Source organism: Pipistrellus kuhlii, unplaced genomic scaffold (genome assembly GCF_014108245.1).
Source record: "Pipistrellus kuhlii isolate mPipKuh1 unplaced genomic scaffold, mPipKuh1.p scaffold_m20_p_5, whole genome shotgun sequence".
Taxonomy (NCBI): Eukaryota; Metazoa; Chordata; class Mammalia; order Chiroptera; family Vespertilionidae; genus Pipistrellus; species Pipistrellus kuhlii.
Window position 1 is genome coordinate 24139360 of NW_023425551.1, and position 24915 is coordinate 24164274.

At 35.1% G+C, this 24915-nt stretch overlaps 1 protein-coding gene across 1 annotated transcript in view; it reads left to right on the plus strand.

The window, feature by feature from the left end:
- Positions 1-24915, plus strand: part of UTRN (utrophin) — a 341169-nt gene that overhangs the window by 157524 nt on the left and 158730 nt on the right. The window contains 2 exon segments of the mRNA XM_045572887.1: positions 498-537; positions 539-688. Coding sequence (XP_045428843.1) covers positions 498-537; positions 539-688 — 190 coding nt within the window.

The window sequence follows — 24915 nt, forward strand, 5'->3', positions numbered from 1 at the left end:
GATATCCAAAGTCTTCCAAGAATAATATTAAATCAACTTAAAGAACCAATTTGTATTGATAATATAAAATTAGTTCTAAGTTATTTTTATTTTATCTTAAAAGTTTCTTCAGATGCTATTTCTTATAGAATTCATTTAGTCACCCATTGTGTACATATTTATTGCTATTGCCTTTTGTGTCATGCATTATACTAAGGTATTAAAATAAATCATATGGGGAAATAACATACAATTATGAGTTATAAAAATATAGTCATAATTGTAATATGGATGTGATTTTTGTCAAGTTATGCCTCTCTCCCTCTTCTTCTCACAATTCACATTATCCCCCCATTATGGATTAGTCAAGACACATATGAATAAATCCCCCAATTTCATTAGGTGCTTGAAGAAATTGAGGTCCTTTGAGGCTATCTGCTGATTTTTTTCTTTAGTGTGTCATGATGGGGCGTGTTACACTGTAAGTAATGGAGACTTGCCCATCTTATTCCTTGCAGCATTGCTGACAGACAGGATTCCATGGAGGCTGAACTGAGGGGCAGTGCAGGCCTCTCGCATGGACCTGGAGAATTTCCTAAAGTGGCTACAAGAAGCAGAAACCACAGTGAATGTACTTGATGATGCTTCTCAGCGGGAGCATGCTCTTGAGGACACTGTCTTGGCCGAGGAGCTCACGCAGCAAATGCAGGCAAGTACCCAGAAAAATGTGACCAGTGCTTGTTTACCATTAAGATTTATTACCATTCAAAAGTGAGGTCGTCACCTTATCCTGTTATGGCATCCATGCTATTCTGTGAATAATTGGTTTTTGGAAATAAGATCTGTAAAATACACTTACTTAGTAATTGGGGAAATCACTTTGTTTTATGGAAGTAATAATTGTTTATTTAGACTTCTAGACTTCTAGCTATTCTATCATTTTAAGCCTATTACAGTTAGCCTTATTGAATCTTACATTATAAGAACATTTTCTCTTAATGTAAAGTTGTTTCATTCTCCATTTATTATAAATATTTAATGTAAAAACTGTAAAGACTCTATGGCTTAGTTTACAACTAAGAACATTGGATATTACTTTTATGTCTTCGGCTTGATAAATATGATATATTCAGTCTCAGGTTCAAGTTTTCCTTCTACACTTGTGGTAAGTGGAAATGTGGTAATACAAAATCTTTCCTTTAAAAAACTTTATGAGGAATCTTATGAAGCACATCTGCATCCCTTTTCTGTCCTCAAATACAGGTGAGTCAGTGTCCTTGAACTCCCATTATTCTTATCAATCACAGGCCATCTCACCTAGAACTTGCTTTAAAATATGCTTTGATGGAGAAATCTCTTTGCTGTTTCATATTTTAACATGGTGGCAATGAGGAGAAGTCATTAGAGGATATTAAGCAATTGGGTGATGATGCAATGGTATTTGTATTTTACAGGAATCTAGCTGATGAGGAATGAGTGTGAACTGGGCAAGACTGAGCAGAGCAATCTGTTAGGATATCTTGTAGCCAACTGCTCTGAGGTGATAAGGTCCAGGAATGAAGCAATAGCAGGGGGCATACACCTAAGGACTTGCTAGTAAGTCCACTAAGCGGAGGGGAAGAGGTAGTGACACAGAAACTTGTCAGGTGGTATTAGAGCCTGAGGTTAGGAATACAGGAAAATAAAATAAAATAAAATATCAGGGCAGCAGAACAGGTGATGGGGTAGGACATTTCATTTTGACTATGTTGAAGTGAGGCATTTGTGTAACATCCAGGAGGAGGTGCCTGGTATGCAGTTGTCACTATGGATTTGTATTCAGATGAGAGACTTTGGCCAGAGACTCAGAGAAACTTTTTGTTGTTGTTTTTGAATGAATGTCTGTTATTGATTTCCCACTTTATTAATTCAGATGCATTTATTCATGATTTTCATGCCCACATTCTAACACATTATCTTTTTAATTATTATTATTTTTTAAATGTGAGCTTTACCTTTTACCAGTACCAATGAGCCTGGGTAAAATCATGCTGCCTTGCTCCTTTTCTGGTTGGTGTTATAACAAGTGGCTGGTCTTGTTCTTTAACAATATTTGTTTGGACTTAATATTTTTTCATCTCTGTATTCTCTTTCAGCCTAATTTTCATCCTCTTGTCCGATAGGTTCAGACTTTGATCAAATCTTCCCCTGTACCCAGCTCCCTACCTAGTATAGTGTTTGGGGGGCAGATGCATACCTGTACCCTGGAAACTTCCCCTGTTGGTTTACGGGCAGGAATTACCACTTCATGTTTTTTTGATAGCAGTTGTATTGACCTATAACTCATATTCCATACAATTCGCCCATTTAAAAGGTACAATTTGATTGTTTTTAGTGTACTCACAATTATGCAATCATCATTGCAATCAAATTAGAACATTTTCATCACCTCTGAAAGGAACCCGGTACCCCTTAGCTATCAGTTTCCCATGTGCAGCTTCCTAATGCCCCAGCCCTAAATAATCACTAACTTAATTTCTGTTTCTATAAATTTGCTTAATAACTTGGTATTTTTAACCGATTGCTATCATCAACTGACTGCTTCTCTTTCGATGTTGCTTTTGTGTAGCTATTTTGATATTGCTAGCCTATCCAGAAGGAGGCAGTATAGGCTCTCAGTATAGACATACATGGGAAAACACAATATACAGGCAGAAGCCTACCAAAACACGGCTTGATAAACATAACTCTCTCTGACCAACAAGGGACTTAAATCAGGCTAAAATCAAAGACTGAGGAGGCAGAAGGAGTAAAACATACTTTAAATATTGTGCTTCTTTTAAAAAAGTCATGATAATGGTAGAGAAAAGAGAAAAGGCAACATTTCCTGGGTTATTAGTTTGAGCAGGATAATGAGAAACGTCTGGGTCCTATTTTTGGCTGTGCCCTTTGACTCAGTCATTTAATCATTTTGGGTTATTTTTGCTGATTTCCTAATAGTGCCTTCCCCCACTGGATACGTATAGTATAGTGGCCTTCGAGCTGCAATTTGAGAAAATGCATCTCACGTTGTACACATGCCCATGAAAGTCAAAAATTCTGTACTTGGTGTTTACATCATATAATCATGTCTTCTGTTTCTTACTCATTAAACTCAAACAGCTTTAGGACATGAAATGAGATCATGAAGATGCTGTCTATGGGGCAATGTGGTCATTTGGAATGTTCGGTAATCAGTTATAGACTTTTATATTTTATTAACTTTGCTGTTGAATTAGAGGAGTCCTAACCTGACATTAGAATTGGATTTCAAATGGCTTTCGTCCCAGGCAGCATCTGCGACCCTGCTTTTTGGGCGCCTAGGTAAAGCCACAGACCCCCCTGCAGGTATTTTCCTCTTGTTTTAGGTGATCTTGTTCTGAGACCTGTCACCAGGTGATTTATTAGCACTTAATGGAGAGGCTGATATCATTAGAGTTAGGTACCTTCTGCCCTTCTAAAGATTTATAACAGAGTCTGTTCACTCATCGCACAGAGCACAGCCAGAGCTGCGTTTAGTCCGGTGGCGAATGCATCCCTCTGTACAGTCAGAGAGTGAATGCTACTTGATCTCTTAATACAAATCCTCTAGGAGGCACGCACCGCGGTGGTGATGTGTTGAATCTCTGTTCCCAGGGGGTGTCTGCCTCGTATCTGCAGCTTTAATGTTTCACTTAATATCCTTTTTGGCTACTGAGTGCGCTCCGCTCCAGCAGCAGGCAGCGTTTGGCTGCTCAACTTGCTTCGTTTCCTGGCCATGCCCGGCTGAGCAAGTGCTGGCTGGGAGCATCAGCTGGGGGGCTTTCTGGGTGTCGTCTGCATACGTTTTTTTAAATTGAGAAGAAGTTGAAGGCACAGCAGCCTCCTTTTGCCAAGAACCTGAGCCCCTGTTATCTTTCAAATGCATTCCTGGAAACGAGCATGCTCAGAGAACTGGCAAATCATTGTCCAGTGACCAGGAGGAAATGATCATTGCTCTTCATTTATAATGCAAATTCTGAGGTGTCTCCAGAAGTGTGGTAAACTTAAAATGATGGCTGTGGTGAGAACGTCTCTGCAGAAAGTTGTGGTTTTGTTACATCGGTTACAAAGGATGGCAGTTTCTTCTCCTCGGTATCAGAAGCTCTGTAAGGTAACTGGTGATTGAGAATAATTCTGACAATTCTGCTGTTTCTCAGGCTCTCCAAACTAATCTTTCAGGGTTCTCACCCAGGAAAGGCTCCTTTCCTCAGGGGCTGTAAAAAGCTGCTAAGTGAACTGCTAATTACATTTTATTTAAGTATCAGGAACCAGTGCTGTTTAATGCTTATTTTATTTTACAGCTGATAAAGTCTTCTGAGGAGGCTAGTGAACTGTTTGAAGAAAATAGAGCCAAACTACATTTTTTCAAGACCTGTTAACTCTGTGATACTTTGCAGTATCTTAATACTGAGTGGCACTCTAGCCTTATGGAAATTTTGGTAAATTTAAAATAATCTTTCAGTAGCTAATTGGCTTTTTTTTTTTTTTCCAATTTGAAAAATTAAAACACATCTTCAAAACTATTTGACTTACTCTCATCATATTGTATCCTCCATATTCGTGAGTCTTCCTATATTATAGTTTCACTTAATTTTATTTGGACAGGTAGATTGAGTACACTTGCAAGAGGCAACTTGTTTGACAGTTGCAAATTTCAAATACCACCTCATCCTAAACATAAACTGTTGACTGAGTGCCAGTATTTTTTAAAGTTAGCTATTATATTTTTGATCATGTTTTGCTTATTTAAACTGTATTCACACTATTTCACTACTTTTGTTAAAAATTGGATTGATTTCATGTAAAAGGAAGGAATTGCAACAGGAATGTTAAAGCAATTTGTATAGTACAATATAAATTGTGTAATACTCTGCCTTCACCTCATGTTCTTAGTACCATTTCCAAGAATGTAGATTATTGTCCCCTGAGCTGCCCAAACTCATTTGTAATTGGAACAACTGCCTCTAGGACAATAGTATGTTCATGATTATATAAAATATGACAGGTCCAAGCACCTAAATTGTGCATATTATGTAGCAGCAGACTAGGGGTGGAGAGGAAGGCAGTGTTCTATTAACTCTGTCACATCATATTTTTATTTCTTATAGTTTGGTCAATTAAATATATTTCTGTCTGAAAACACTTTCTTTGAAGAGTTTTAGGAGACTAAGGTAGAAGGGTATTTTAAGAAATTTTTAGAAGTGTTTCATTTGCATAAGAAGTTAATTAAAAGTTAATATAACTTAATCAATTAATTGTAAAAATTGGTAAATTAATTATTTCATTGTGTTGTCTTTTGGTCCACTTCAGAGGATAAATTTATCTTAGTAAAACATTTGTATGCTATGTGAACAGGTAGTTTTGATAATGGAGAAGTAAGGCTCATTCACTAATGCATGTTTGTTTTATCTTTTTAACTTCAAATGTGAATGTATAAAGCATCCATTTTCTATTATTTGAATCATTTTTCTGATTCATTTGCATGCATACTTTCACAAAATCAGGTAATTTTTCAAGTCCTGTGACCCTAAGTATTTAGTGTGAGTTATGAAGCAGTAGAAGTTCAAATACTGGACAAAGTTGTTTAATTACTTTCATAATCGTACCCAAAATAAACAGAAGTTCAGTAACTGAAGTCATTGGGTAAATTAATTCCTATCAGAAATATTCTTTGAGCAGTCTTCTTGAGACTTACAATTTCTTAAAGAAACCATTACAGTTAAAATGTTTAGGATAAATGGTGCTTTTTTTCCTTTTAGAAAATCAAAATTTGCAGTTAAAATTATATCTTCCACAGATGCAAAATTAACAGCTGCCCAGATAATAAAATAAGAAATATACAATTCCAGTACTTTCCAGTAGGTGTCAATGTAAGGCAATGATATATGAGATTTTGCCTAAAGAACTGCAAATCCAGAAAAGGAAGTGCCACAATTACTATGGCATAAATCAGCTAGCAACAGATATAATTTATTTGCTTGGTTATATTTTAAAAACTGATCTTCGTTATTGACTGTGTTAACTCATATAATATAAATAAAAGTTTAGTTGCAGAGTTAAATATTAACAGTTGCCATCTCAAATACTGACACAAATATCTGTACCAACTACAAATAGTTAATTGTAGTACCTGAAGATCTAAATAAACTTGGTATTTATTTGCTTCAAAACACCACAAATTCTGTTCTTAAATTGTAAATGCTGTAATGACTTCATCTCTACCTATACCTCCTACATTCTCTAAATTTAGTTTCTGAGAAAAGAAATGCTCTAAGTTTCAGTGTTTCTTCATAAAAATATAGAGGCAGTCTATTGTAAATATACCACAGACTGACATGAATGAGAAAAAATGTTGTATAATCTAAGGGAGACATGACTATTTTAAATTTATATTGGCATTTTAATCTCCCCCCTTTTGTCCTTTTTTTTAATCTTTCTTTTTACATATCATATGGAAATTTTATCTTTTTAAAATTAAATTTATTGGGAAATTCTGTCTTTTACCAGACATTTTCTGCCCCGATACTTTTTCTTTGCTTATTTTCATAGTTGTCTTGAGTGTCAGAAAATAGCTTGTGTTGCATAATTGAAAATTTGTGTTAAATATTCTCATTTTGTGTTTATCCCCTCATGTATGTTTTGAAAAGAGGGGAGAAATGAAAAGAGGCACTTAGAATCCACAGCTCTCCCAGTTAAAATATGCTTCCCCCTCTCTCACCCAAGTCACACATTCACTTGTATTTTTTTGCTTTTAAAAATATTTCTTCTTGGTTATACATCCCATAAAATTTGGTCAGGAAACAGAAACATAAGCTTCTGCTTTCTTGGAGATATAATTAGCAGCATTGAAATTGCCCCGATGACCTAAAATTACCTCATCCTGAATGCTAATTTTTACAGATTTGGTTTTCATTGCTTAGGAGCCTTTAAAATACTGACTATAAAAATATTTTTTGTTTTAATACAGTACAGTAAATGATTTATTTAAAAAATTAACATTCTTTTTTTATTGTCATCTCATTATTTGGGAATATTTTATCATTAAATATTTGGATTAAAAGTTGATTGAATTATGTTGAATCTGAAAGGAATTTTGTAAATCCTGATTTTCTTCTCTAGTGCCAATTTTCATAAAATACTTATTCATCAAGGAGATGGTAAAAGCAGCTTTTGTAGAGTAGATTGAGATATAAGCCACCACAAAAAAGTGAGAAAAATATAAAATTTGTGTTATAAATTGAATTTCTTATGACCTAAGCATTTAAAAATTTTAATTTAAATAAAGTTTTATTTGCCTGCATGTATATGGAAATTACTTTAGTTTACATGATTTTAATCATCTCCAAACTTTTTTGATCATGTAGCACTATCAGAAACATATTTTAATCATTTCTATCCATTTAGAAATTATACACTCTGCTATGGTAAAATCACATATTAAATATTGGTAGAATACAATTTTGTTCTTACTTTCTACTGATCTCTCCTTGCAACCCAATCGGATGTCTTTTTCTCTCTATGTGGTATACACATGCCATTTTGGTGACTGCTGATTCACACATACAGTTACTGAGTGCTGATCTCAAAATCATGCTGAAAACCCAGGTCTTTTGTGGTATCAGAGCAGCTGCCTCTGAGCACTCTGTGAAAATAGAAGTAAAGCAGGAGATTCCACCTGGCAGGTCTGGATTGATGGGTGATGTCTACAAAAGGCTTACTGTGTGTGTGTGTGTGTGTGTGTGCATGCACGCGCACCCACACAGACACTAAAGAGCTGTGTGGAGGCTTAATCTATGACCACAATCTATGACCACGATGGCACAGAGTCTCTGAACAGATTTCACATTCACTGATGAAGAAAGTTTACACATCATTTTTCATCTCCATGTTTGGGTTCCTTTATTTAGAGGTAGTTAAGGTTGAATATATGTTTTTAAAGAAGACAAAATGCAGTGGTATATATAACTTACACCCCATAAAGGTAACTTATGCTTTTTATTTCATCAAGTTCCCCTACTCATTTTATTTTTAGATTTAAAACTTTCCTATTCTTGAATAATTAAATCGTAGGGCACTGGAGATTTCTTTGTCATGATCTGAATGTTGAAATGTATATATTTTAAGGGCAGCTCTCAGACTCCCTCCATTTCTTTCCATAATCAAATCACACACATATATCAGCATTGTTTGAACTACAGAAAAGGTCAGAATCATGGTCTCTGGCCCGGAGGTAGAACTCTAGTTGATCATATGAGCATTGTCACTTTTTAGTTTTATGACAAAATTCTTACTTTGGTTAGTTCAAAAGATTTGTGAAGGTATTTAATGGGGGGGAAAAAAGTCAAACGTGGAAGGATTGCCTGCATCTCGTGTGTCTTCGTTGATGCTTTAGGCCTGTTGCATCCAAACCTTATAGACACCTGGGTAGATGCCTTCCCTTCCTCTCCCTCTAGTTCCACACTCCCTCTGTGGGTAGAAATTACAGATAAAAGTGAGTCAAGAGAGACAACACCTACATCCCTATTTGTCATCAGGTACAGCAGGCCCCCTCATCTATGCTCTCACTTTTCTCACTTACCCACGGTCAACCGTGGGATGAAATATTAAATATATAGAAATTTCCAGAAAGAAGCAATTTATGGATTTTAAGTTTTGCTTCATTTTTGGTAGCATGATGAACTTGTGCACCATCCAGCATTGTCCTACCTGGGATGTGAATCAATCTTTGTCCAGCGTATTCTTACCATACATAGAGTATAATACTGAGAGAGGAGAGAGAGAGAGAGGGAGGGAGGGAGGGAGGGAGGGAGGGAGGGAGGGAGGGAGGGAGGGAGGGAGGGAGAGAGAGAGAGAGACCACATTACATAAGTTTTATTATAGTATATTGTTATAATTGCTCTACTTTATTATTATTGTTGTTAACCTCTTATTGTGTCTAGTTTATAAATTTATAATGGGAATGAGTGTAGAGGAAAAAACAGGATTTATAGGATTTGGTACTATCTGTCTTAGAATGTATCACCTGCAGATAAGAGGAGGAGACTACTACTACTACTACTACTACTATACACACACACACACACACACACACACACATACATATATATATATATAATTGACTTTTTACAGCGAGGGATAAAGAGAGAGGGATAGAGAGTTAGAAACATTGATGAGAGAGAAACATCGATCAGCTGCCTCCTGCACACCCCCTACTGGGGATGTGCCCACAACCAATGTACATGCCCTTGACCAGAATCGAACCCAGCACCTTTGAGTCTGCAGGCCAATGCTCTATTCACTGAGCCAAACCAGTTTCGGCGAGACTACTATGTTTTGTTATTTATTTATTTTTTTTTTGTGGCTTCCAAAACCTTCAGTGCTATTTTATTTTTATATTTATTTTTAAATATGTTTTTCCATTTATTTTAGAGAGAAAGGGAGAGGAGAGATAGAAACATCAAAGATAAGAAAGAATGCCTTCCACGGGGGATTGAGCCTGCAGCCCAGGCACAGGCCCTGACCAGGAATCAAACCATGACTTTATGCTTCATAGGTCAACGCTCAACTACTAGCCAGTCTGGCCAGGCAAACAATGCTATTTTAGATTTCTCCTTGATCTCTATTTTGGCATAGCTCCTCAGGCAAACTTATTTAAAAAAAAAGTTATCTAATTTAACATTTTGTTCATTAAAAACTCATGCTGTCAATGACTTTTAGCTAAAAGCAGTATAATTAGATGTGATATAATGCTTTGCCACTTAACTAAAAATAAAGCCATTTTACAAGATTGCATTTTAAATAGTTCTTTAACAGTCAAGATATCATTATTTGTGTAAGTCTAGATCAGTTTTAGAATAGCATTATGGATATGGATAAAAGATGTCCTTTATTTTTATTATTTAATAATTCTGACTAAAGTGTGAATGATTTATGTTTACCTAGGGGTAAAGTTTATTAAATTTCAAGGGGAAATTTCTAAGTTGAATGTATTGCTAAATTTTAAGTGTTGAGACATTATCCACTCCTTCTTACCAGTGACTGTGAACATTGCCAGTTTCACTGAGTACACTTGGTACTTTATTTTTAGCTCTGTAAAATAAGCAATTAGTAGCCAAAACCAGTTTGGCTCAGTGGTAGAGCGTCGGTCTGCGGACTGAAAGGTCCCAGGTTCAATTCCAGTCAAGGGCATGTACGTTGGTTACGGGCACATCCCTGGTAGGGGGTGTGCGAGAGGCAGCTGGTCGACGTTTCTCTCTCATCGACATTTCTAGCTCTCTATCCCTCTCTCTTCCTCTCTGTAAAAAATCAATAAAATATATTTTAAAACATAAGCAATTAGTAGAACTCCTACCATAGAGATAGAAGAATATAGAAAATGTCATGCTATGATAGCTTCCTCAGTTTCACAAAGTTTATTCATTTCAGGGCAAGGTAAATGAGTAAGAAAAACTGAAATTGAAAAGGATGTGAAATACATTCAAGGTTTATTTATTTTTTCTTCCAGTTTGTTAAATTCTATGGAATTCTAGAGGATTAACTCATAACAAAGTTCACCTATAAAAACGGATGGAACCTTTTACTGTTGAATAAAGAATAGGCAGATATGAAAGTGTAACTTGATAGAGGTTAAGCAAGACTTGCGAAAATAGCAAATGAAAGAAGGCATTGAATTGTTTCACAATACAATATTTAACTTTGCTTTAAGAAAATTGAAAGAAGAATGTTCAAATATAGCAATAAAATAAACTCAAGCTTTCATGCTTGAAAAAAGTCTTTTTACCATTGATACAATTTCCTTTAAGTTTTAGAGTGTTTTCTCATATATTTCACCATTAATAGAGTAATAATGAATAATTATAGTATTTTTCTTTAAAGGATAGGTAGCAAGGAAATTCTCACTCTTCCCATTGGACAAATGGTGAAACAGGTTTTGTAAATTGCCAGGTTTAGGAACATGTCATTAATTGCTCAGCTAATATGTGTCATAACTGGAATTAAACATACGTTTTCTGATTCCAGATCCAATGCCTCTTTAAATCTAATTGCAGGTAGTTTTAGGAATATTTTGTTACTGCTAGTTTTATGGGGTGGAGATGTACTTGGTTTCTCCTAGTAGTTTGAACATAACAAAATATGGTGTTTTGTGTGTGTGTGTGTGTGTGCGTGCGTGTGTGTGTGTGTGTGTGTGGTTTGTGTTTGTGTGTGTGTTTTTTCCCAAAACTATCTTGATATTTGAGTCTGGGCTACATATTTTGAAGAGGACAACGACTTTGTTCTAGTTTAAACTTGTATATTGAATGCTTTTTAATGGGCTTATTTCGTAGTTTTATAAAAAAGAGAGATTGGTTCATTTTAATGCAAAATAATATTGTTGGTTCTGGTGTTTGAGTGATACTTTAGATTTTTGTAAGTCTCCATACCACAAGCATTAAGTCATGCATTCACTGAACCTAAGTCTCTATACTCAAATGTAGTTTTTAAAATCATCATTATATGTAAAGGATATAATAGCTCCTTAAAAAATAAGTTGAAAAATCAGTCAACTAACTTGCTAGACTGATTCTTTTTAATTAAGAAATTTTTAAACAATTAAACTCTAATTGGGGTGGGTGAACACAATATATGGATAATATATTGTCACCCCAGTAAATTCAATAAAAATAACAACAATAACACAATTCAACTACAAGATCATGTATTGAATGGCTATCATATATCAAAAGTGCCTGTTAAGCAGCATAAACACAAAATACAACTTTGCGTTTCTCATGTAAAACAAGCAAGTTCAGAAAACTTGTTTGAAGCCATTTAGTGGTTAAAAGAGAGCTCATGATGCTGTGGTGGTTGATGGTATGAATTCAAACAATCATGACTTTGCCATTTGCCAGTGATGTGACCTTGAACAAATCATTGGATATCTGCATCTCATCTACCTTTTCAGAAAATGGAGTTAGAATTAGTGTTCGTCTGTTTCACACAGAGCTGTGAGAATTTTAAGGGGACAAATGTAATACTTTCAACAATAAAAATTAAAAAATAACAACACATATTTATAAAATGGTATCACAGAGCCTGCCACATAATAAGATGCTATGTGTGTTGGTTGCTCTTGTGACCGTTGGTGGTTATCAGTATTATCCTGATTATCTTAACATTGTTGTGTGTGGATCAAACAAGATGATCAATGTGATATGCCCAGCACAGTTCCTTGAACATAGAGGTTCCTTAATATCTCTTTGGTATTAGGGTGTTATCATCATTCTTATTATCTTTATTCCTAAATGAACCCTTAGATCTTAACAAGGGGGTTCACTTGTTAAAGTTCATTTGCCCGGGGAACTTTCCCTAAAGATTCATCCCCCTACCCTGACTTTGACTCACAGAGTCTGAATTGCAAAATGGGCCATCCCTGCTTTTAACATGGGGTAGGGAAAACAAATCTTTGAGGTTTTTCCCAGTTTATCTGTGTGAGAGCCAGCTTGAAGAAGTACAAGAAAAAGCTTCCTTGTATTGATGAACTTTGTCAGAAACTCTTGTAGAATTAGTATTCACCAATTTCTGAGGGTTCCTCTAGATTATTGATTAGGTTCCCAGAGAGCACCTAAAATTCAAGTGAACCCACAATGAAACTGATACAATCCTGATTTACTTAAAACACTTGTTAAGAAGTTCTTTTCCATTTCCATCTGAACAAAGCAAAGAAGTTATCTTTGCAGTGTCTGATGCAGGAGGAGAAACAAGCATGTTTGGTTAGAAGAGAATGCAAAGAAATACAGAAATTCTTAACTGTATTCTCAACACTTTTAAGGATTGTGTTTTTCAATACCATTATATTTGATTTTAAGTTCACTCTCAAAATACTTAAATTTACTGTTCTTGGTATAGATAGACTATTCATTATGATGTTTTATGGAAATCTCTTGCTATTTGGCTCAAAAACATGATCTGAGACCATATTGACTCCATACTCAGAATTTTGAAAGAATGCAGTGAATGTGCACCTACACAGTGTAAGTTGTGATCTGGAGGCAAGGAAAGTATTATTTACAATTAGGTTTCTTTGGGGATTTTAAAACCTTCCTTTTAAACTTGACACATCATGAAAGATTTTCCATGTTATTAAACATTTCTTATATGAGATTTTTATTTATTTATTTATTTTTTAAAATATATTTTATTGATTTTGTACAGAGAGGAAGGGAGAGAGATACAGAGTTAGAAACATCGATGAGAGAGAGTCATCGATCAGCTGCCTCTTGCACACCCCCTACTGGGGATATGCCCGCAACCAAGGTACATGCCCTTGACCGGAATCGAACTCGGGACCCTTCAGTCCCCAAGCCGACGCTTTAACCATTGAGCCAAACCGGTTTTGGCTTATATGAGATTTTTAATAGTGTTAATAAAATTCTATTGAATGTCTGCAAGATAACTTATCTAAGCAATCCACTATGGCTAGATAGCTATGTTATTACCAGTGTTCTCATGATAAATACTTCCTGATGAACATCTTCATAAATCATAGAGTACATGATGATTTCCAGGATATGTTTTTAGAATTGACATATGAATAATTAATGACATTTACTATCTATTGCCAAATTTCTCTCTTACAAGGCAGTACCTATTTACATGCCCATTAACAGTTTGAATGCCTAGTTTCCTGTACCCTCCCAGAAATAGGTGATACTAATGATACTAATAACATTTTATGAAATTGTTAGCTGAAAAATGCAACCATAGACTGTAAACTAAAACAGAGCGAGGTTAACTGGTTTGCCTAAGTGTAGGACCAGTCTATTTTCAAAAGTGTCTAAAATCCAGATGCTAAGCTGTGAACCCAAACACTAATGTCTCAAATGGGAAGTACCATGTAATAAAACTAAAAGTTTTGTGGACACAAAAGAAAGTCAATTCTTACTTGAAAATGTCATGGAAGTATTTAGAGAAAAGATAGTTAGGGACCTTACGAGGTAGATAGAATTTAATAGAGTTGCTAATTCTGGGAATAGACACTGAATGAGCAAAGACATAGGGCACAAACATGGACTCATTGTATTCAGAGAACATTGAGTATTTATTTATGAGAAATGGTTATGAAATTCACTCATTAACATTTACATTTTCTGCTCAATAAAAAATTACTCTTTTGAGTGCCAATTGTGTATGCCAGATCACCATTGACCTTTGATTGTTTCCAAAATATAGTCCAATTTTAAAGGAAAAGTATGAATATTGGGTATTTTCAAACATGGAAACATTTCAGAAAGAAAATTCTAAGATGAAAAAATTGCATATTTACATCTTTAAAATATGAACATATTTCTTTAGAATGTAAGTCACTTTGATATGAGTGACAAAAATGTTATGCTTTTGTTGCAACTCAGTTGATGAGTGAATGGCACAATATTTTAAGCAAAAAAGGGTAAACATTTTGCTACTTTACTGAACTTATTTATCCTAGTAGTTTTTGGTGGAATCTTTAGGGTTCTCTATATACAACATCATGTCATCCATCTGCAAATAATGACAATTTGACATCTTTCTTTCCAATCTGGATGCCTTTTATTTCTTTTTTCTTGTCTGATTGTTGTGACTAGAACTTCTAGTACTGTGATGAATGAGTGGTGAAAGTGGATAACCCTGACTTGTTCCTGTTCTTAAGGAGAATGCTTGTAGTTTTTTTCCATTGAGTATGATGTTGGCTGTGGGTTTGTCATATATGGCCTTTATTATGTTCAGGTATGTTTTTTCTATTCCCACTTTGCTGAGAGGTTTTATCATAAACAAATGCTGGATTTTATCAAATACTTTTTCTGCATCTTTGATAAGATCATATTATTTTTATTCTTTATTTTGTTTATGTGGTGTGTCATGGTTATTGTTTTGCAGATATTATACCAACCATCCTACTTGACCATGCTGTATGAACTTTTTAACGTATTGCTGGGTTTGACTTGTTAACATTTTGTTGAAGATTTTAGCATCTTTGTTCATCAGGGACTTCATCTGGTTTTGGAATCAGGATAATGCTGGCATCACAACACGAGCTTGGGAAGCTTCCCTTCTCTTGAATTTTTTGGAATAGTTTGAGAAGAATAAATGTTAGTTCTTCTTTGAATGTTTGGTAAAATTTACCTGTAAAGCCATTGGATCCAAGGCTTTCAGTCTATCTAGTATTAAATTATAAATTTATAGAGTTTTAGAATTGCTAGAAATTATAAAAATTACCTGACCAATTTCCTCATTTTACATATGAGGAAATAAATGCTTTAACATTTATTGAGTTTGGGGCCATATCTTACTGTGCTTTAATATATTATTTTATGCTGCTGAAGGTTACACAGCCAAGTGGTACTAGGCTACATGTTTAAGATTCTAGGAGATTACTCGAGTGTTCATAAGATTTTATTGTATTTATTGTACTTATTTTTATGGAAATTACATTTAACTTTGCCCAATATTATGGTTTGCTATTTATTGCTCAATGTCAATTTTTTGAATTTGTGGCCCTTTCTTGTTATAGAAGAATCATTTGAACAGAACATTTGTTAATGTTGAATACAAAACCCAAATTTCAAGGTGTTTTTGTTTTTAAGATTTATGATGTTATAATATAGTAGAAATGCTATATGTTGGCTCCAAGTATTCTTTAAAAATAATTTTATTTAGATGTGTCATATACAATAGAGTTTACTCTTAAAGTGAACAACTCTTTGTTTTTAGGATATTTTTAAGGCTGCACAACTATTATCACAATTACATTTGGGAACAGTTTTGTCCTTCTCCCGCCAAATAAAACCCCATACCTATGAGCAGTCGCTTTCTATTTTCTCCATTCTACTCTCCCAGTCCTAGGCAGCCACTCATCTATTTCTTTTTAACATGACGTTGAGAGTAAAAGTTTAAAGCCATAAGTGTTAGGTATAAGGGATGGAAAAGTAATTCTATTTTACTACTGTATCTTATATTATTTGAGAGTTTTAATTATAATAATAATTAATTAGGATAACTTTTATTAAGTGATTTATGTACCTCATAGCATTATAAAATATGCAGTTTATTTTTCATGTTTTTTAGAGTACCATAGAAGTAAGTATAATGTGAAAAATGCTAAATTTGGAATCAGCAGACCTAGGTTGATTCCTTACTTGCTGTTTGATCTTTGTAATGCTCAAGTGATATGTCAATCCTGTTTCTTCCTCTAGATCACATGTGTCAAACACAAGGCCCGCGGGCCAAATCCGTCCCGCCAGGCCTTGCAATGTGGCCCGCACCGCGCTGTCATCACTGCACTACGCTGCGTTTCCATCACAATGACAGTTTATGACTGTTCAGTAAACCATTCGGCCCGCGATTTAGGCTGGATTTTAGATTTTGGCCCCTTCTCTGATTGAGTTCGACACCCCTACTCTAGATATTAAAATAAATATGCATTCTGTCATTTTAGAAAGATATTATAGGACCAATAAGTTAATATTTATAAATTTGCTATAAAGCAGGGCTAGAGCTTACTAAAATTAAGATATTAACATTATGTAATTTCTTGCTCTATAAAGTAACCAATAAACACAGTGACAATATTCATCCACATATGCTTTTACCGTGGTTTGCTGCTACAATAGTTTCTGAAACAGGGAAAGAACATGCTAACTAAAATCTCCTGTTTGACCTAATTCAGATGCCAGAATGTTGAATATCAACCACCTCATGTCTTTCTGCAACGCAGGGTCATTTTGTTTATCTTCTTTCCTAAGACTCCAAGCCAGCTTTCATATTAGATACATTATCTTCTAGTCAAATCCTAAATTTCTAAACAACTGAGATTCACATTGGGGCTACATAAAAGGAAGCATATCTTCAGATCGGGACTAATAGTCCCTGAGGGAGAGTATCTAGGCAAAAGAAATATTCTGAAAAAAAGTTTTTTTGTTTTTTTTTAAAACTTTTGTTGACACTCTTACAGCTGTCCCCATTCCTCCTCCTTTGCCTGCCTCCACCCAGCTGAATTTTTAATTCAATCTAAAATTAGGGCAGCCCAAATTTTTGTAATCTATATATCATTGATCTCATATGTAGGTGGGCACATGTAAAACCTGGGAAGGCTTGAGGAAGATCTTCTTAAATATTAATAATAATTCAACATCCTGGTAATTCTGAGATGATTTTTAAATAATGTCTATTTAGAGAGAGAGCTTTTGATAGAAACTGAATAACTAATTAATGATCATAAGGACTGAGTGTTCTTTTCCATTAATTCTTGAAGCAAATCCTAAATCGCTTCATTACATAGCTCGTCATTGTGGAAGATCTTCACGTGGTGTGGTGGTAAAGAAGGGAAACATTTCCTCTTTTTGAGGTAATTGCACCTAATGGAAGCCTAATGACCTAAATGCTTATTTCTAAAACTGGAACAGCCAAACTTGATAGGAAGCTATTGAAAGATTTGAGAAATTATATTGTATACCAAAATTCCAGGAAGTTCCATGTGATTGAGAATCAATATTTTATGAAAATTGAATAATTTACTAATTCACTGTGCTGGATGTCATCATCCTTACTATAAAAGCTGGAGTGATATCTAGAAATGCCTCTCAGCACTAAGAGTGGGGTAGAGGGCTGATTCTGGCCAGGTGTCTTGTGTCTTTTAGGTGTCTTCTGGTTTTTTCTAATTTCATGTTGCAGATTGGACAAGACAGAATAAAGTTTCCTCGTGGGCATTGAATTCATCAAACTTACTAACCAGTGGGGTCTTTGGATATTTTCAAGTGTAGCTCTTTCACTTTTTAAAGATGAGAAAACAGAAGTTTAGAGGGGTTAAGTGACCTATCCTGGGATGTATTAAGAGTGGCAATGGTTGAACTGCTTTGATAAAAGATATATTCCATTCCTGGATTTTGTGAGACTACTTTATAAAAGTGTATTTTATAGGTTTCTGAGATGGATTATGAATCAAGTTGTTGATGTGAATGACCTATTTGGAGGTGGTTAAGATAAAACCCATATGGTAACATCTTAACAGTTGTTAAATCTGGTTGTCAGTACATGGGTGTTTATTTTACTATTTTCCATCTATGCTGTATGTTTGAACATTTTCATGATAAAATGTTTCAAAAGTAGCAGCAACTCTATGATAAATGTTGGAGAGATTACTTAGAACTCTGAAAGATTAACTGTTGAGAATCATAAAAAATGTAAGTCTCCTTTTTGTTATCCTTCACACTTGTTAACTTAAGACTGTGACTAATGCAAAAATAGTTTAAACATGTCTTGACTTAAATATTTACCGTCTGTAGTTTTCTTTCTTTTATCTCATTTAAATTGAACAAAAGTCATTTTTAAGAACTCGTATTTCCTTTACAAAAGCTGCACATGCCTACCAGTAAAGTTTGTGACTTCCCAAACTTTGAAATATGTAGTGTTGATACCCTCACTTGTTATACTTTCCTAATTCCTGTAGAGATTGGAAAGACAATTGGCCATCATGAAAGTATTTGTTATTAAAATTCAGTATAATAGGAAAGTTTAGTTGGCACCCCTATTTAACAAGATTTTCCAAATCCTGTTTGGATCTGATAATTTTGTCCAGGCAGTCTAAGAGCCTCTTTCCTTTGGAATGTTGATAAAATGTCTTTGTCTTTCACATATGCTGAGGTTAATAGAAATTTACTAAGACCCAATTCTTAAACTCCGGGACTATCCTTGTCTTTATTTAGGAATGACTCATAAGCTTTGTCCAAGGAACAATGACTCATAATAGGCTATTGGAAACACCATTTATATTTGCATCTTGTTGTTATGCTTTTTTCCTTTTTTTTTTTTTTTTTTTTTTTTTTTTTAGTTGCTACTTAAAGCTGCTGTTTTATAAATTCACTTATGCTTTATGGTGTGGTTCTTTTAGGACACATTCCAGACTCTTTAAGCTTTTTGTCTTTTATAACTCAACTAGAGGCCTAGTGCACAACATTTGTGCACTGTGTGGGGGTTCCCTCAGCCAGACCTGCACCTTTTTGCAGTCTGGGACCTCTTGGGGGATATCCAACTGCCGGCTTAGGCCTGCTTCCCGCTTCTTAGTGCTGCGTTGGAGGCAGAAGAGGCTCCTGCCACCACCCCTGCACTTGCCAGGCATGAGCCCAGCTTCTGGCAGAGCGGTGCTCCCTCTGTGGAAGTGCTCTGACCACCAGGGGGCAGCTCCTGCATTGAGCGTCTGCCCCCTGGTGGTCAGTGCGCATCATAGTGACCAATTGTTCTGCTGTTTGGTTGATTTGTATAATTAGGGTTTTATTATATAGGATATATGTAACACTTATCACATTGCAAGAAACTGAAATTTCTCATCTGGTGAAAGAATGATGGAAATTGTAGTATTTGAAACCTAGATTTATTCTTTATTTACTGAAAATTGTATGGAATACATTGTATGCTGTTTTCTAAGAATGAACTGGAATGGCATAGTCCTGAGACTATAAAAACTGAAAGAGTTGTTGGGAGATTTTTAAAATGTATTTATTTATTTACAACATATAGCTTGTACTCTTGATTAATTGCTTTTAATTAACCTCCCTGCTCTTTAAATTAAATAAAAATTAACAAATATTCATTGCAGTCTGGAAGAAACCTTGTTCAATGCTTAAAGCATTGTGCAGAGCAGTATAGTGTTTCATTTAATGAAAGTAACCCTAAATGTTGTAGTCATTCCTACCTTAGTAGTCTTCAGCAAGACCAGACAGTATTATGAGAGAAAAAAGAAGAGTAGGAAAAACTTCTACCCAAATATCAATGCTCTTAAGAAATCAATGACATGGTTTTTAAGAGTTTAAATAATTTTAAAAATGAACGTCATTTGAACACTTCATAACATTGTAGGCTGTACTCTAGCTATAACTGACACAAAACATTAGGTAAGTTTAGCAGCTTTCAGGTGTATAATAGTGTTGTTACCTATAGTCGCGCTGCTGTACATTCGATCCCTGGAACTTATTCATCTTACACCTGGAAGTTTGTACCCTTGGTAACCAACATCTTCCAGTTTTACCCACTCCTCAACCCATGGCAACCATAGTTCTACTCTGTTTCTGTGAGTTCGGTGTTTGTAGGTTCTACATATCAGTGAGATCATACAGTATGACAAGTGACTCCCCCCACCCCCAAAGGTAAGGTCTTTATGTTATGAGAACTTACCATTTTCCATTATGGGTCTCCTTAGTATAATGGGTGGGACATTTTGTAATTGCCACTCCAATTAAAATATTACAGTTTGGTAGCCTGTTTGAAGACTTTAAAAGACAAAAATTAAATCACTAAATTCTAAAAATATTTTATTTTATTTATTATTTTTTATAAATATATTTTATTGATTTTTTTACAGAGAGGAAGGGAGAGAGAGATAGAGAGCTAGAAACGTCGATGAGAGAGAAACATCGACCAGCTGCCTCTTGCACACCCCCCAACGGGAATGTGCCCGCAACCAATATACATGCCCTTGACTGGATAGGAACCTGGGACCTTTCAGTCCGCAGACCGACGCTCTACCACTGAGCCAAACCAGTTTCGGCTAAAAATATTTTAACTGAGACTAATCTCTCATAATGATCATGGAAGGACCCACTCATCACAGGCCGTCTTGGGCTCCCCACAGCTGTGTTGCTATTGAGTAAAATTCTGCCATCCTGGAAAATTTTTCAAGTTCCCAGCAAAGAACCTCTCTTTGTTGCTGGTTTGATATACCTCTTGGTTCTGGTTTGATATACCTCTTGGTTCTTAGACCTGATTGTATTGCCTTTAGGTCCATACATATGGAACTTATAGGTCCAGCTCAATTCATCACTTATTTCTGACACAAGGTACAAAATTGTTAATGAAAATAGATTTTCCATGCATCAAAATTCTGTAGCACATCTGTCAAAGGTTTTCTGTACACTGAAAATCACTACCTTGATTTTTAACATTGGTACATAAGATACTGAAATATATTTGATGAAATGAATTAGGGTAAAAGATGAGTTTGCAAGGCAGGGCTCTGATGATAGAATTTCCACTGCAGTTTCTTTGTTGAACTCCAGTTCCAGATCTGTTCTCACTCTTTCATTGTCACTGAATAACTTTTTTTCTTATCATCAGTTTGGCAAGAGATAAGCTATCAATTACTTGTAGAAAATTACATAGAAATGAGTCGATATTCTATTTATTGTGTCGCCTCTACTTTGAAAGGCTATAGCCCTGTTTCTTGCAACTAATCTCAGAATTCTTTAACTTTAGTGTGTGCACATATTTTTTTTTACCTTCCATCTTTTATACCTAGCAACTGAACTTAATACTAAATATGAAGTATAATCTTAATTTTCATATTCTTTGGTATAAATGGGGGGTAAGGTAAGTTTCCGGATATCTAGGCTATTTAGAAATTAAGCTGAAGATATTATTTTGAGGATTTCATATAGCTTTTTATGCTCATTTTGGATCTCCCTTTATCTTCTTGTGTTTGCTTTTGTGAATGAAAAGGGAAAAAATTAAGTTGTAACCCTGTTTTAGTGGTACTGAAGTTCAGCAACTATTGGAAAGTTAACATGGAATATATTCTTGTGATATTTTTTTCATGTCTTAACATTTTAAGTTGAAGGCATTTGATTGTTAGGACATAATGGAAATGAATTTGACTGTATCTTATTGACCTAAAATATGACAATGAACAGAAATTATAGATGAACTTCATTTTATTCAGTACTATTTATAAAACTGTGCTTAAAATTTGCAAGTAAAATAACTGGTATCTGCTATTTTGGTGTGGTAACATCATCGTACACAAAACACAACTTCAAATCCTATGAAGTTTTTACATGCACAGATGTAATTGCTAATGCAAACTAAAAAAAGAAAGAGAGGGAGTGAGAGCTACATGGTGGTTAGGGCATATAATAATTAGCATTTTTCAGTAACAACATCTGTTGCTGGCAATATTGGCAGTATTGTAGGAGAAAGCAATCATTAAAATTTGCTAATGCTCAGTTTAAGTGTCACACAATGTACTGACATTTTCAATATTTTTAAGAGTTTTGCATGTTCTCATTTAAATAAATATGTGTTTTAGAGTCTGTATGAATTCCTTGTATTATATTAGAAATGCTCTTCAAATGTCTCCAAATAAATCTGGGGCTAAATCTTGTATTTCCATTGGGACAAAGTCGAGTTGATGTGAATTATCATAGATGTATATTATCCAGCTCCTGTGAATGTATCTTGCTGTGAACTTGACTCTACTTGATTTCAATCACCACTGGGTTAGAAATTTCCCTCTACCTGAAACATGCATTTTCCTCAAATCGTATCCTCTTATCACTCTTTTGATTTTTTATCTTAGAATTTGTATTTGAGATTTAATTAGTGGATTGTGAGTCATTAGATTAATTTTATAGGCACCCATTGATTTTGACCTCTGATTTCTCCCCTGTAGAGGGGTACGTTGCCCACTAAGCCTCAGGTGATCCCTTTCACCATGTAGTGTTTGTCCTTAATCCCCTTGCATGGCCTTTGCTGTCCACTTGTTTGCTGATTTGGGAGTTTGTCAAAGTGAGAAAAGAAAAGGAATCCATATTTTCTTTAAAGGTCAAACTCTCTTAGTATTTTGACCTATGAAGTTTGTATATGGTTAGAAATATAATCTTTCTCTAAATTGTCCCCTACTAAGGAAGTTACTTACATAATTATAAGAATTTAAAAGCAGTTCTGAAATAAACAAAAATAATTTCAATCTTTCAACATGAGAATTTTTAAGAAACCCTGGAACTTGGTCCAGAGGTAATCCAAATTAGAGCACTTTACTTACTTTTATCAAAGGCTTCACCTTGAGTAGTATAAATTGGAGGATACTCTTTCCTGGTGTTCATTTTCAGGGTGTGAAATATTTGATAGAGAAGGTAAGACACAGAAAAAAAAAATCTAAATTGTTATATTGTTACAAATCAATTAGAATTGTATTAGTTTATGAAGCACTTATAATTAATCAGTAATACTTCTATTGAAGGAATCCCAAACTGGGAGATCTGTAACTTCAGGGATGAGTCAGTGTATCTGTCATATAAAATTGAACTTCTCAGTGGTTTACTTCCATTAGTCATTTCCTTTACTATTCATCCATACTGATGTATTAATTCAGTTTGTCAAATGTAGAGACCTCATAATTTAATTCTGAGTCTTAAATAGGTATTTTTGCCTCTGACTCTAGAATGTTCTTTTAAGGGGGCTCTTGTCTAATTGTTTCAGTTGCCAACTTAGGTATTACTTCTGGGAAGGAAGCCCATTCTGATTACTTCCCCTTTTAGATATCTGTCCTAAGAGTTTCTCTGGGCTCACATAGTACCTTTTCCCACCCTGTCATCTTTAACTTGGATAGTTTCTGAATTTTTTTAGTTCAAAACAATACCCTGTGAGTAATGCTCAATAGTTTATTTTCGCATCTATTGTAAGCTCCATCCCTGTTCGGTCCACATCAGCATGCACAATGGTAAGCTTCCAAAGTGTGTTCTCAATCATCTCTCCCATCTTCATTGTTAATCAATCAAGGCCAGGCTCTTTAACTGAAGACAAATGCCATAGCCAGATGAGTGATTTTTTTTTTCTTTATTATTACTTACTCCCTTAGATTCTAACCAACATTCTCAATTACGTTTTAGAAATGTAAATCAAGTCATGTCAGTGTTCTACTTAGGCTTCCTGTCATCCTATATAATAAAACCCTAATATGCAAATTGACCCAACTGTGGATTGGTCGCAATGATGTACACTGACCACCAGGGGGCAGGCGCTCATTGCAGGAGCTGCCCCCTGGTGATCAGTGAGCTCCAACAGAGGGAGTGCTTTTCAGCCAGAAGCCTGGCTCAAGGCTGGCGAGCGCAGTGGTAGTGGCAGGAGCCTCGCCCATCTCCACTGCAGGCTGACAGTTAGGAAGGAGGGAACCCCAATTGTGAGAGGGATGTCTGACTTCTGGCAGGATATCTGACTGCAAGAGGGATGTCGTGTACTGGGCCTCTAGTAAAGAATAAAACCAAACCCCTTAATCTGCCCTGCAGGCCCAGCATGATTAGGCTTCCATTGGTCTTTCTAATCTTATTATTATTTTTTAAAATCACTCCTGTGTCACATTTGACCCACATTGACCCCCTTTTCTTGCACATCCCCAAATATCTACTACCAAACTTTGCATCACTATCTCCTCATCCTGAAGCAATTTGCACTGGTCTTCATTTGGTAATTCCTCATGTGTAGTAGCATGGGGTTCTTGATGTAAACTGTTTTATTCTGTTTAATTCAGTTAGTTTAGTGTACACTGGTAAAATCTTGACCCATTTAAAAATTTTATGACTCTGAATTATCACTTAAATCATTCTCAGTTAACTATAGTTGACTTAATAAAGTAGGGTTTGGGGCTAGGATTTAGAGACAATTTATTGGGTATCTTCAAATCCTAAAAATGAGTTGCAAATCTTCTTGGATTAAGCCACAAGCCATAATACTTTGCCACAGCAAGCATTGTAATTCTAACCACAATTGCGAATCAGTTATATTTGTTTCTTATTCAACCATGGATCAGTGGTTGCTTTGGACATTTGTGTTTTCTGATAGTTTTTTCTTTGAGAGCTTTTTCAGATTTTAAAAATTGAGGTGAAATGCACATAGCATAAAATTAACCTAAGTGGACATCTTTGATAGGATTTAAACTTTGATTTTTATCTTTATTTCTATGGTTATTTAATATTGTCTGAAAAGGCCAGAATATTTTCCTAATGCCTGAAAGGAATTCTTTTGTCTCCCCAAGTCATATGTCCACTGGCTCATTGGACAGTCTCTCTGAAATCTATGCCAGTTTTGCTCTTGTAAATTGTAAGCCTGCATTTCTTCTTC